At 59.0% G+C, this 13,843-nt stretch overlaps 1 protein-coding gene across 1 annotated transcript in view; it reads right to left on the bottom strand.

Moving 5' to 3' along the window:
• LOC137458161 (hydrocephalus-inducing protein homolog) overlaps positions 1-12,125 on the bottom strand; it is a 76,724-nt gene extending 64,599 nt beyond the window's left edge. Inside the window, exons 1-4 of the mRNA XM_068169849.1 lie at positions 12,075-12,125; positions 7,529-7,617; positions 6,310-6,460; positions 950-1,066 (exon numbers count right to left, since the gene is read on the bottom strand). Coding sequence (XP_068025950.1) covers positions 950-1,066; positions 6,310-6,460; positions 7,529-7,617; positions 12,075-12,125 — 408 coding nt within the window. The remainder of the gene's footprint in view (positions 1-949; positions 1,067-6,309; positions 6,461-7,528; positions 7,618-12,074) is intronic.
• Positions 12,126-13,843: the final 1,718 nt, after the last annotated feature.

Raw genomic sequence — 13,843 nt, 5'->3', positions numbered from 1 at the left:
GGTGTGGGGGGGGGAGCTCCTTCCCCTGCTCTCATGCAGGCTGCTTCTGCCTTCCCAGCTGCTCTCCTCTCCCCTTCACATCTTGCTCCCCACTGCAGAGCAGCAGCTTCCAGGACACTTCCTTTGCTGACCCTTCTCTGCCTCCAGCACACTGCCTGCTGCATGGCAAGAGAAGCCCCTGTGTGCACAGGGTTCTCTCCTGGAGCACCTTTGAACCCAGCCCCACTCCTCCCTCCTGTCTCTTCTCACCAGCTTGCTCTGGGCACCTGCCTCACTCCAGCAAATGTTTCCCCAGCTCAAATTCAAAGGGTCTCAAATCTTCCTCTTTCCACAGGAACAAAACTGCTGGCATTTGGCAGCCTTTCCCTGCTCCACTTCTTTGGGGAATCTCCTCAGCACCACCAATTCTTTCCAAGCACAGGTGGAGACCTTCAGGAGGAGATGGCTCTGGATGTGCTGTGGTGTTCCAAAGGGAAAGCAGAGCTCCAGGAAAGCCCCAGCAGGGCTGAATGAAGCGTAGCAGGACCCCCAGGTCGTGCCTAAAGGCCTCCCCTTGCTGCTGCTCCATCAGTCTGTTCCACTGCTCTTTGCAAACACCTCTCCTGGAGTTTCAGTGCCACTCCCTAGGACTTATTCCAGCCTCAAGCAGAGAAGACGACCCCTGAGCTTTGTCAGGGGATTGAAGCAGCTAAGCAGGCTGTGAGAGGCAGAGAGGCCCTCCCCAAAGGCAAGAGTAACCAAGGAGCCATCAGGATGCGCTGCACACCTGAGGCAGAGCGTGAGACGAGAGAACAGCTGCAGAGCCCTCAACATTCTCAGCAAGCCAGGGCTTTCAGAGGCAAGGCTGCTCTCTAGGCAAGCTCCTCTGGGCTAGCTCCCAGCAGCACATGGCAGTGTCAGAGACAGCATGCCCAGAGAGGGCAGGTTCCTCCCACCCCCCAGCACTTACCCTGCCCTTGTTGCGCAGAACCAGCGTCGCTTCGTAGACCTGGTGGGGGAGGTAGTTCTGGAAGACCACCTCTGCTGGGAGAGGCTCAAAGCAGCTCTGCTGCAGGGCAGCTGGCAGCTGGGGGTGCACAGAGAGCAGGGAGAGGTTCAGCTGCTGGCAGCAGGACTCATGAGTGACAACCCTACACTGCTCTCCAGTCCAGCCCAGTCTCCTGGCGAGTCCCTCTGCCCAGCTCAGCCTGGGCAAGCAGAAGCTCTCCCACCTGGCTCCTGGGTGGCTCAAGAGGAGCTGGGCTGTGCTGAGCAGGCTCAGGCTAAGCAGCTCTTGGGCTGTCTCTCCAGGTTCCCTCTCCCAAACACAGGGCAAAGCCCTGTGCTGCTGTGGTCACACAGCACCAGAGCACTCCCTGACAGTGCTGGCAGCACTCATGGAGCAGCTGAGGGCCAGCAATGGACAGGAGGCTCCAGGGGAAACACTCTGGGGATGATCTTTGCTCTGAGGCAGGGAGGCCGAGGCCCACACAGCCCCAAAGAGCTTTGCCAGTGTAAAGCCTGGGAGCTGCTAAGGAGAGAACAGCAGCAGAGGAGGGAAGGCAGGACAAGGAGAGCTGAGTGCTGGCGAGGTTCAGCTCCTTTCTCTGCAGCACTGGGCAGCTGGAGGAGGACTGGACTTGGCAGCTCCTTCTGCCAGGAGCTTTCAGTGGCTCTTTGGTCCTGCTCTGGTGCTGCTGCTTTTGTTCCACTCCACTGCAGCAGCAGCCTGGCAATGCACACAAGCAGCAAATGCTGGCAGAGCAGAGGCACTGCTAGGAGAAAGTTCCTCCCTGCTTTGCCTCCCCTCTCCCAGCTGTGCTGCTCCCACTCACCAGACCCAGGCAGCTCTCCTGCTGCTCCACACAAGCCATGGCCAGGCTGAAGCCAGCAGCTGCAGCATGCTGCCAGTTCTCTGTGTGCCCAGCTGAGGGCTTCCCAACCTCCTGGGCTGGCCAGGGCAACCCACAACCAGTATGTCACAGGTCTGCTGCTGGCAATTGCTGCTCAGCAGCCTCCCTCCCTGCTCTGCCCTCGGGGCTGTGTGCTCTGGCCAGCAGCTCTGCAGCAAAGCAGCTTGAGGCACAGCTGCAGCAAACACTCAGCCAGACAAGGCACAGCCAGGGGCTGAGGCCCCTCTGCAGCTGGCAGGAGCCTGCAGCCTGCAAACCCAGCCCCCTGGGAGGGCCCCAACCTGCTGCTCCACCCCAAAGCACCACTGCAGCTGAGTGTGCTCAGTGCTGAGCAACTCCTGCAGGCCTTCAGCCCCCCAAGGCCAAGGCTGCCAGCAGCGAAGGAGTCCCAGCCCCAGGCACTTGGCAGCGACCACCCCAAGCAGCAGCTGCCTGTGGCAGCAGGAGGATGGCAAATGGCAAGCTCCTGCCCTTGTGTCCTGCCCCAGCCTGCCCCCTGCATGGGGCTTGAGTGCCAGGGGCTCAGCTCCAGGAACCCCCCCCAGCTGCAGCAGAGCTTCTGCAGCACAGCTCAGGACTTGAACAGCTCAGCAGGGAGCAAGGTCTGAGCTTTCTCCTGGCAGGAGGAACTCAGCACTGCCAGCAGCTGCACAGCACAACAGGACCTGGCCAGCCAGTTAGAGCTAAGCTGGAGGCAGGCCTGCCACCAGCAGGCTCCTCTCCAAATGCCTCCCCAAACAGCAAGGAAAGGGCAGGAAAAGCTTACCTTTGGGCAGGAGGCCTCACTGGAGTCTGCAAGCTGGGCAATCAGGGGCAGGGTCCTGGCCTCAGGCTTGCCCCTCCTGGTAACAGGGGGCAGCTTCCCCTCCAGGCTGCTGCCCCTCTGGGTGGGGATTGGGGGCAGCTTCCCCTCCAGGCTGCTGCCCCTCTGGGTGGGGATTGGGGGCAGCTTCCCCTCCAGGCTGCTGCCCCTCTGGGTGGAGATTGGGGGCAGCTTCCCCTCCAGGCTGCTGCCCCTCTGGGTGGGGATTGGGGGCAGCTTCCCCTCCAGGCTGCTGCCCCTCTGGGTGGGGATTGGGGGCAGCTTCCCCTCCAGGCTGCTGCCCCTCTGGGTGCAGATTGGGGGCAGCTTCCCCTCCAGGCTGCTGCCCCTCTGGGTGGGGATTGGGGGCAGCTTCCCCTCCAGGCTGCTGCCCCTCTGGGTGGGGATTGGGGGCAGCTTCCCCTCCAGGCTGCTGCCCCTCTGGGTGGAGACTGGGGGCAGCTTCCCCTCCAGGCTGCTGCCCCTCTGGGTGCAGATTGGGGGCAGCTTCCCCTCCAGGCTGCTGCCCCTCTGGGTGGGGACTGGGGGCAGCCACATCTCCTGAATGCTGCCCAGCCTCTGCCTGAGCCGGGGCAGCCTCCTCTCCTCAGCCTTGCCACCTCTCTGGATGATCTGGGGCAGGCTCCCCTCCCGAGTGCCACCCAGGCTCTGCTCCATGAGCTCAGGCATCTCCTGCAGGAAGGAGGAGGGAGTCAGCTGAAACACACACCACCAGCACAAGCCACAGCAACCCCTCTGCTCCTCTTGTCTGAGTGCCACTGAGGAGTAATTTGTGGTCAGAGCTACCAGGCCAGTCCTGGAAGCCTCCTGAGGGACCTGCTGCAGTGTTTCAGATCAGAGCATTCCTGAGCCAGAGCAGAAGGGACAAGCTCTAACCAAGGGGCTCTGTCCCATGAGCTGCTGCCTGCTTTGCTGGGGCACTCCTGGGGATTGCTGCTCTCTGGGCATTTGTTCCCTCTGTAGTGCTGCTGGATAGAGCCAGGGAGCTCTGAAGAGAGCAGGGCAAGAGTGCTCAGAACTGCCCCAACTCTGCCCTTGCCCCAGGCTCCCCAGCCTGCCCTGGGGAGATGGCACTGCTGGGGGAGGCAGAGGAGGGCAGAAAAGCAGCCCTGTGCCAGGACTGAGGTGCAGAGCAATGTCTCCCAGTCTGAGTTCTCCTTCATTAGCACTTTTCTCTCTGTCCTGGCCTCACAGAGCCCTCCTCAGAAGCCTACAGAGACATCTCCTTGAGAGACCATCAGCACCAGGGCATCTCCAGTCAGGTGAGCTGCAGTCAGCAAAGGGGAGAGTTATGGAGAGGAAGGAAGAATTGCCCTGGCTCCAGAGGGGTGGCTCTGTGCTCCATGGAGGCTATCCCAGCAGGGTGGGGGTTGGAAGGCACCTCTGGGGATCAGCCAGTCCAACCCTCTTGCAGAAACCCAGAGCAGCTTGCCCAGGATCACATCTAGGTGGGTTTGGAATCTCTCCAGAGAAGGAGACTCCACAACCTCTCTGGGCAGCCTGTTCCAAGGCTCCTCCTTGACCACAGCAGCTACTTACAGTTCCAGGCTGCTTTGCCTCTCTGGCTGGCTTCAGGTGACCAGGTGCTGCCACTGTGCCCTGGAGCCCCTCAGGCATTTTGGAGGGCCTCTTGGAGCGCTGGTTCTGCTCAGTGGCCATGGCTCAGCTCACCTGCAAGGAGCAGCAGCAGACCTTTGAAAAGCCAGAAGCCCACTCCCAGCAAAGCCAAAGGCTCCACAGTGTCTCCAGGCTGGGGCATCCTTCCCCAGGGGAGAGCACCTGGGCTGCCCTGCTGCTGTTTCTGCCTCGGGGAGCACAGGGCTCCATTCCCTGGGCAAGAAGCAGAGCTGCTCAGCAGAGTTGCTCAGGGCTGCTCTGCTTGGCTTCAGGGACAGAAATGAGCCAGCAAAGATGACTCCTTCCAGACACACAATTACCACAGTGCCCACCAGCATTTCTCCATGGAGAATGAGGGCCCTGCTCTTCACTCCCTGACACCCAAACTCAAGGCTCCCCACAGGCACTCCAGAGGCTGCAGCAGCAGAAAGAAAAGCAGGAAACCACTCAAGGGAGAAGCTCAGCAAGAAATGCTGCAGGGGTGAGAGCAGGGCCACTTAAGGCTTCATCCTAACAGCAGCAGAGGCTCTCCAGCCTCCTTAGCCTACAAGTAGCATGGCTTAACAGGTCCACCTGAGTGAACCAGGTCCAGGTTAACTTCTTCCACTCAGCAGCATGGCCACCACCTCTCTTCATCGACACAAAGCTATCAACAGTGAGCTCCACTCTGCTGAGGGGCACCAGCGATCCACAGCCAAGCTGGCACAAGAGGCACTGCCAGCAGCCCTGGAAAACAGCCTCTCCCCCTTGCTGAACCATCTGCAGATCCTGCAGCAGCACTTCCCAGTGTCCAGCAGAGGCTGTTGATGGTCACATCCTGAGCAGCTGCCTTCCTGGAGCCTCCCTGAGAGCTCTGAAATGCTCGGTAACCCTCAGTCCCAACCAAGCTGCTTTCATCTCAATCCTCCAAACCTTCTTGGGCAAATAATTCTCAGTGTGCCTGCCCCACCCCCACACTGGGGCCCAGCCTCTGGAAGAACAGAAACACTCAGCTCAGAGACACCCAGCTGCAGAAGGGGAAGTGACCAAAAGCAGCAGCAGGAATGCAGCCTCCAGCCTGACCTTGGCAGGCTCAGCCTGGTGCCGGCTCCCCAGCACACACAGGCACTGCTGGCTGCCAGGACAGGGAACATTACCAGCGGCTGCCCTGCTGCAGCACTGCCTGGGACCCCGTGCTGGTGAAGCTTGGACTTCACGGAGTTGTTTCCCATCCCTCAGTTCAGAGGCAAGGCTGGACAGCCTGTCCTGAGTTACCTGCAGCCTCCTGAAGCAGTCCAGCCTCTGGATTTTCAAGAGAGAGATGCAGGAATTGCTGCTTCTCAGGAAATCCCCTAGGGTTTTAAAATGCAAGGAAAGGAGAGTTGGGCTGGGGGAGCTTTGCAGTCTCTGCTACCTAGGCAGCTGCTGCATCTTTCATCCTCAGCCTGCACAGCGTTTGCTAGGCAGAGGAGAAATCCTCTCCCCCCTCACTTGCAGATGGGGCAGCAGAGGTGAAAACTGAAGGCAAAAACATCCCAAAGCCCAGGTGCAAGGGAAGGAGGATCAGACTGGCAGCAGGGAGACAGGCAGCCTCTCTCCCCTCCACGTTTAGTCCCAGCCTGGAGGCAGACACAGCAGCATCCCATGGCAACAAAGAAGACCCAGAGGGATTTTGTGTTTCAGGGAGCAGTTTGTCCAGCTGTGGGGGCAGGGAGAAGGGGCTCCAGCTCCTCCGGGGGTGCCCAGCATGGCAAGTGCTGCAGCTCCAGGGGCCTGTCCCCCAGCACAAGAACCTCCCCTTGGCTAAGGGGCAGCCTCCTCCCTCAAATCCTGCCCCGAGCAGCAGCTGGGTGCCGGCAATGGCCTCAGCACTGCTGGGTGGGACAGCGGCGCTCAGGCTTCCACCCTCCCTGCTCAGCCCTGCTCCCAGCCCTCCCTCCTGAGGCAGCCAAAGCCCCTCCCGGGGCTTGGCTGGGGAGGGGACACAGCCATCGTCACCTCGGCCCGGGGCCGGCACCAGTCTCCAATGGGATCCACCAGGATCCACCAGCATCCACCAGCATCCACCAGCGATCCCACTGCCACACAGTCGCGGCTGGGCTGTGCCTGGTTGCCACAGCGACAGAGCCTGAGGCCACCCAGCGGCACCCTGGCAACCGCGGGGACAAAGAGGGGAGTGCCCAGCGCTGGCACCAGATGGCAGCCAGCGGGCACAGGGCTGCCCAGAGCCTACAGGGGAGCTGCCTGTGCCCCCCTGCTCCAGCTCCCCCAGGGCAGGCCCAGAAAGCCCCCCAGGAGCCAGGGCTGCCAAGCTGCTCCTGCGGGGAGCCCCCACACAGCTCCTGCTGCCCCAGGAGACTCAAACCAGCTGCCTGCCCCTCTGGCCATGCTGCCCTGGCTGAGCCCAGGCTGCCACTGGCCTCCTGTGCTGCAAGTGCCCCTTGCTGGCTCATGTCCAGTTCCTCACCCACCGGCACCCTGAGGCTGCAGGCTGCTCCCAGGCTTCCCAGGGAGGCTGTGGCTGCCTCTTCCCTGGGGGTGTCCAAGGCCAGGTCGGATGAGGCCTCCAGCAGCTGAGTCCAGTTGAGAGCTGTCCCTGCCCAGGCTGGGAAGGTTGATCTCTGAGGCCCCTTCCAACCTCAGCCCTTCTATGCTGTTTCAAACACAACTCACCCTACAAAGCAGTCTTGCTTTTCACTCACCTCAGAGAGGGAAGAGCACTGCAGGATGCATAGCCCAGAGTGGCTCCCAGAGCCCCTGCTCAGGCAGCATTGCCCCTGGCAGCTAAAGGTCTGCTTTGTTTCAGCAGCAACCTGACTCTCTCAAACTGCTCAAAGGAACTACAGAGCCTGCAGGTCCCCCACACTCCCGGGGGGGTCAGGGTCGCTGAGAGATGTCTGTGTTCCTCTTGGCCCCACACTCCCTTGCTGCCCAGGAGGCCCATGGTGGGCTGCAGGACACTGTCAGCATGCTGTGCAGCACTGCTGCAGGTGCTGGCAGGGACACTGCCAGTGCCCTTCCTTCAGCTGGCCCAGGATGTCACCCAGCTGCTTCAGCACTCCTCCAGGCGTGGCTGGAAACCGGGGAGCACAGTGCTCAGTCAGCTCAGCATCTCCCACAGCCATGCCCAGGACCTGCTTGGCCAAGCAGAGGCCCCAGCCAGGCCCCAGCTGCAGTTCCTTGACCCCCAAACCCACCTCCTCTCAGCCAGGTGTACCTGCTGGCAAAGATTCTGCTCAGCTCCTCCAGGACATGGTTGAGTTTCACCTGCAGGTCCTTGAGGCTCTCTCTGGCTTCTGGCTCCAGCTGGAGGAGGGACAGATTGGAGAAGCCATCAGGGTCCCTGGTGCAGCCCTGGGGGACAAGGCCCTGGGGATGCCTGCAGAGCATCTCCCAGCAGCAACAGCAGCTGAGGGAGAGCAGACATTGGCCACAGCCAGAGACTCCAAGAGCCCCTGCTCAGGCAAAGTTGCCACCCTGCAGCCATTGCACTCTGCAGCCATTGTGGCTCCAGAGCTGACCGGCACCGGCACCGGCACCGGCACCGGCACCGGCGTGCTTGAGCTGAGAGCTTCCTCTGCTGGTTTATAGTATTTAGGGGAAATACAATTGATTGTATTTATAACTATAGCACTGAAATAAATACATGATAGTATCTAGGTGGAACAGATATATGTATTGATTAGTTTGTTTTAACAACGAACAACAGAGCCCTGAGCCATGGCAACAACTCAGCCAAAGGTGATCAGAAAATCACTTGGTGCCCAGACAGAGCTGGTGCACAAACACACAGGAGTCCAGGCTGCTGGCTGCAGAGGGTGCTGGAGCCTGGCACTTGGAATGGAGGGGGAAGGAGACAACACCTCTGTCAGGTGTGAGCAGGTGAACTTTCTCCTCCGCCTGCTGGCTGAGCTTAAGGCTGGAGTGGCCGAGCTGCAGGATGAAGCATCCAGGCTCAGGACTGCAGGGGAATGTCAAAGGCAGTTAGAGATGTGGGAGCAGGCTCTGCAGCCCTCCCCTGTTGCGGGAGGCATCCCTGGAGACAGGGAGGGATGGGTACAGGTCCCTGTCAGGGGAAGCAAGGGGAATCCATCCCGGCCCTCTCCCCCCCCAGTTGCCCTTGCATAATCAGTATGAGGCCCTGCAGGCCGAGGGCAACGGGGAGGAGAGGGCTGAAGGGGAACCATTGAAGGAGATGCCTAAGGCCAAGCAGTCCCCACCAACTGTAAGGACCAGCACTGTCCAGACAAAGAGAAGGGTTATAGTTGTTGGGGACTCTCTCCTGAGGGGGACTGAGGGAGCCCTGTGTCATCCTGAGCCATCCCATAGGGAAGTGTGCTGCCTGCCTGGGGCCCAGAGAAGGGACAGCACCAGGAGACTCCCTAAGCTGATCCAGCCCTCTGACTGTTACCCATTGCTGGGAATCCAAGCTGGAAGTGATGAGATTGATAAGAAGGGCAGCAGGACAATCAAAAAGGAACTCAAGGCCCTGGCACAATTGATTGATGGGGCAGGAGCTCAAGTGGTGTTCTGCTCAGTCCCCTCAGTGGCAGGGGAGTACACTGAGAGGAACAGGAGAGCCCACACCATGAACAATTGGCTCAGGGGATGGTGCCAGCAGTGGAATTTTGGCTTCTTTGATCATGGGGCAACTTCTCCTGCACCCAACCTGCTGGGTCCTGATGGGGTGCAGGTATCCAGAAAGGGCAGGAGGGTACTAGCACTAGAGCTGGCAGGGCTCATTGGGAGGGCTTTAAACTAGGTCTGAAGGGGGTGGGTGAGGAAAGCAGTCTCTCTGGAGAGGAGAGAGTGGGACACAAATGAGGCTGGATTGAGAAGTTGAGAGCCCAGCTGCAGTGCAGCTCCACCAATGCACCCAGCATGGGCAACAAGCAAGAGGAGCTGGAAGTCCTGGTCCACCAGGAGGACTAGGATATAGCTGCTAGTACAGAAGCATGGTGGGATGATTCACACAAGTGGGGCACTGCACTGGGGGGTTCCAGGCTCTTCAGGAGAGACAGGGGAGGGAGAAGAGGAGGAGGGGTGGCTCTGTGTGTTAGGGAATGGCTCGATGCCGCAGAGCTTGAGGAGGAGGATGAAAGGGTTGAGTGCCTGTGGGTTAAGATCAGAGGGAGGCCTAACAAATCTGACATCCTGGTTGGAGTCTGTTGCAGACCACCCAGCCAGGATGAGGAGGCTGATGAAATACTCTCTAAGCAACTGGAGGCTGTCTCAAGATCATCAGCTCTTGTCCTTGTGGGTGACTTTAACCTGCCAGCTATCTGCTGGGAACTGAACTCAGCAGAGAGGAGGCAGTCCAGAAGGTTCCTGGAGCGCATGGAGGACAGCTTCCTGGGGCAGCTGTTAAGTGAGCCTAGCAGGGGTCAGGCTCTGCTCGACCTGCTGGTCTCCAACAGAGAAGGGCTGGTGTGAGATGTGATGGTGGGAGGCTGCCTAGGGTGCAGTGATCATGAGAGAGGGAAGGTTTCAATATGCAGGGAGATAGGGAGGAGCAGGAACAGAAGCCTCGCTCTGGACTGCCGGAGGGCAAACTTCAGCTTGTTCAAGCAGCTGACTCGGAAAGTTCCCTGGGCAGCAGCCCTCAAGAAGCAAGGGGTCCAGGCTGGTTGGCCCTACTTCAAACAGGAGCTCTTGAAGGCACAGGAACTGGCAGTTCCCATGGGCTGAAAGATGAGCCGAGGGGAAGGCTCTGGGCCTGGATGGGCAAGCAGCTCCTGAAGGCATGAAGGGAAACAAGAGGCTGTATCCCCTTTGGAAAGGGGGGAGGCAACTGGAGATACATTTAAGGATGTTGCTGGAACGTGCAGGAGACAAATGAGAGAGGCAAAGGCCCAGCTGTTACTCAAGCTGAACTCTGCTGGGAAGGAGAACAAAAAGCAGCTTTCTAAATACATGAATGCTAAAAAGAGGGCAAGAAGAACCTGCACTCCTTCTGGGACCTGGAGGGGAACACTGTGACTGAAGAGGAGGCAAAGGCTGAGGTCCTGAACACCTTCTGTGCCTCAATGTTTAACAGCAAGGCAGGAGGAGCTCAGGAGGAGTGGCCTCCGGAGCTGGGCAATGGGGTCAGGGAGCAGTGTCATGGAGACTCCAGGCCTGGCAGCCTGAGCTCAGTGCCAGGGAAAGTGATGGAGCAGATTGTCCTGGCGGCAATAACTGCGCACCTGAAGGACGGCCAAGGGCTCAGGCCCAGCCAGCATGGATTCAGGAGGGGCAGGTCCTGCCTCTCCAACCTGATCTCCTTCTATGACCAGGTGACTGCCTGGTGGGTGTGGGGCAGGCTGTGGATGTGCTCTGCCTGGACTGCAGCAAGGCCTTTGACACCATCCCCCACAGCAAACTGCTGGCCAAGCTGTCAGCCCCTGGCTGGGACAGCAGCAACTCTGAGCTGGGTTAGGAACTGGCTGGAGGCTGAGCCCAGAGAGTGGTGGTGAATGGTGCCACAGCCAGCTGGCAGCCAGGCACCAGTGGTGCCCCCCAGGGGTCAGTGCTGGGCCCCATCCTCTTTAACATCTTCATTGGTGATCTGGATGAGGGGATTGGGTCAGGCATCAGCACATTTGCAGATGACACCAAGCTGGGGGCAGATGTTGGTCAGAGGACAGAAGGGCTCTGCAGAGGGACCTCGACCGACTGGACAGATGGGCAGAGGCCAACAGGATGGCATTCAACAAGTCCAAGTGCCAGGGGCTGCACTTTGGCTACGGCAACCCCAGGCAGAGCTACAGGCTGGGGTCTGAGTGGCTGAGAGCTGCCAAACAGAGAGGGACCTGGGGGTGCTGGTTGACAGCTGCCTGAACATGAGCCAGCAGTGTGCCCAGGTGGCCAAGAAGGCCAAGGGCATCCTGGCCTGCATCAGGAATAGTGTGGCCAGTGGGAGCAGGGAAGTCATTGTGCCCCTGGACTCTGCTTTGGTTAGGCCACACCTTGAGTCCTGTGTCCAGTTCTGGGCCCCTCAGTTTAGGAAGGAGGTTGACTTGCTGGAAGGGGTCCAGAGAAGGGCAACAAAGTTGGTGAGGGGCTTGGAACACAGCCCTGTGAGGAGAGACTGAGGGAGCTGGGGTTGCTTAGCCTGGAGAGGAGGAGGCTCAGGGGTGACCTTATTGCTCTCCACAAATACCTGAAGGGAGGTTGTGGACAGGCAGAGGCTGGTCTCTTCTCTCTAGCAACCAGCCCCAGAACAAGAGGACACAGTCTCAGGCTGTGCCAGGGGAGGTTTAGACTGGAGGTTAGGAGGAAGTTCTACACACAGAGAGTGATTGCCCATTGGAATGGGCTGCCCAGGGAGTTGGTGGAGTCACCATCACTGGAGGTGTTCAGGAGGAGACTTGATAGGGTGCTTGGTGCCATGGGTTAGTTGTTTAGGTGGTGTTGGATGATAGGTTGGACTCGATGATCTTGAGGGTCTCTTCCAACCTGGTCTATTCTATCCTATTCTATTCTATCCTATCCTATTCTATCCTCATCTCTATATTGACTGTTGGAGACCATGTAGACCATGGTAGCCTCTATAGAGGGCTATAGAGCCTCTATAGAGCATTATGGAGACTCCATAGACCCCTGGGGGCCTCTATAGATGCTTATGGAGCCTCTATGGTGTCATATTGAGCCCATATTGAGCCAGTGGGAGCAGCTATAGAGCCCGTGGGAACCTCTATAGAGGAATAGAGAGCCTCTGAAGAGCCCTTGGGAGCCTCTAGGGAGGCCCATAGAACCTCTATATTGACTGTTGGAGCCTCTACAGAGGTCTGTGGAGCCTCTGTCCTGGCCGTTGGAGGCTCCATGTAGACCATGGTAGCTTCTCTAGAGGCCTATGCAGCCTCTGTCTAGACAGTGGGAGCCTCTGTAAAGGCCTAGGGAGCCTCTACAGAAGCCTATGGCACCTCTGTAGAGCCGGTGGGAGCCTCTCTAGAGGCCTATGGAGACTCTACATAAACCATGGGAGCCTCTCTAGAGGCCTATGGAGACTCTACATAAACCATGGGAGCCTCTCTATAGACCTTGGGAGCCTCTCCTGTGGCCTGAGGAGCCCATATTGAGCCACTGGCAGCGACTATAGAGCCCGTGGGAGGCTCTGTAGAGGCCTAGGGAGCCCCTGAAGAGCCTGTGGGAGCCTCTAGGGAGGCCTGAGGAACCTCTCTATTGACCATTGGAGCTCCTGTAGAGGCTTATGCAGCCTCTATATACATAGTGGGAGCCTCTCTAGTGGCCTATGGAGTCCATATGGAGCCAAAGGGAGCCTCTGTAGAGCCCCTGGGAGCCTCTCTAGACTCTCATGCAGACACTCTATCCCCCTGGGAGCCTCTCTCTAGACCTTGGGAGCCTCTCTTGTGGCCTAAGGAGCCCACATTGAGCCCATGGGAGCGTCTCTAGAGCCCGTGGGAGCCTCTCTAGAGCCCTAGGAAAGAGCTGTTCAGGAGAAGGTTGGAGCCTGGAGCGGGGCCCAGCTGGGCACTCCTGCCCCCGAGCAGGCACTGCTTGGAGCTTGCCCTGCATCAAGCTGGGAAGGTAAAGAAAGGAAGATGAAAAATGGAAGACTGAAAAGCTTGGGGTCTAGGATCTGCCTTGAGAAGCTGGGGACCACCTCTCAAGCCTTGCTTGTCACACAAGCCCACAGCCTGGTTCCTGCTCAGTGCTGCAGCAGCAATCCTCAGCAGATGCTCCAAGGACTCTGTTCACAGCCTGCCCTCAGGCTCCAGGCTCAAGAAGGTCTAAGAATTGCCTGGAGGCTTTGTGTGCCAGAGTTCAGTTGAGTGACTCTCACTCCTGCTCCTGAAGAGCTTCTGCCCTTGCCAGAACATAAGGACAGCTCTGAGTCAAGAAGCAAAGAGCAGCCCAGAGCAGAACACCTTGTGAGGCCCAGCTGGCACCAAGCAGGATGGCTGAGCTGCAGAGCCAACCACCTGTGCCTTTGTGCCAGGGGTACCTGAGCACTGCCTGCAGCTGCTGGCACTGCCCCTGCTGAACTGCCAGAGCAGGCCAGGAGGGAAAGAGAGCTCCTAAGAAAATGGCAGCTGCAAAGAATGTCCTGCTTGACAGACAAGCAGCTAGGGGAAAAGCTGGCCAGGAGCTCAGAGAATCACAGACTGCTAGGGGCTGGCAGGGACCTCTGGAGAGCAGCCAGTGCAGCAGCAGCCAGAGCAGCAGCAGCCAGAGCAGGTCCCACAGGAATGCAGCCAGCTGGCTTTGGAAAGGCTCCAGAGAAAGAGACTCCACCACCTCTCTGGGCAGCCTGCTCCAGGCCTCCAGCACCCTCACCCCAAACAAGTGTCTCCTCCTGTGGAGGTGGCAGCTCCTGTGCTCCAATTGGTGCCTCCTCTTCCCTGGCCTAGCCCTGGGCACCACTGAGAAGAGCCTGGCACCTCCAGCTGACTCCCAGCCCTCAGATATGGATAGACAGTGAGCAGGTCCCCTCTCAGCCTTCTCCTTGCCAGACTAAAGAGCTCTCAGTCTTTCTTCAGCACAGAGATGGTCCAGTCCCCTCCTCATCCTCCTAGCTCTCTGCTGGGCT

Source organism: Melanerpes formicivorus, unplaced genomic scaffold, assembly GCF_026170545.1.
Source record: "Melanerpes formicivorus ecotype bairdi unplaced genomic scaffold, bMelFor1.0.p_v2 SCAF_228, whole genome shotgun sequence".
NCBI classification, from domain to species: domain Eukaryota; kingdom Metazoa; phylum Chordata; class Aves; order Piciformes; family Picidae; genus Melanerpes; species Melanerpes formicivorus.
Note: the sequence above shows the minus strand (reverse complement) of the source record. Positions and strands in the feature narration are given on the sequence as shown.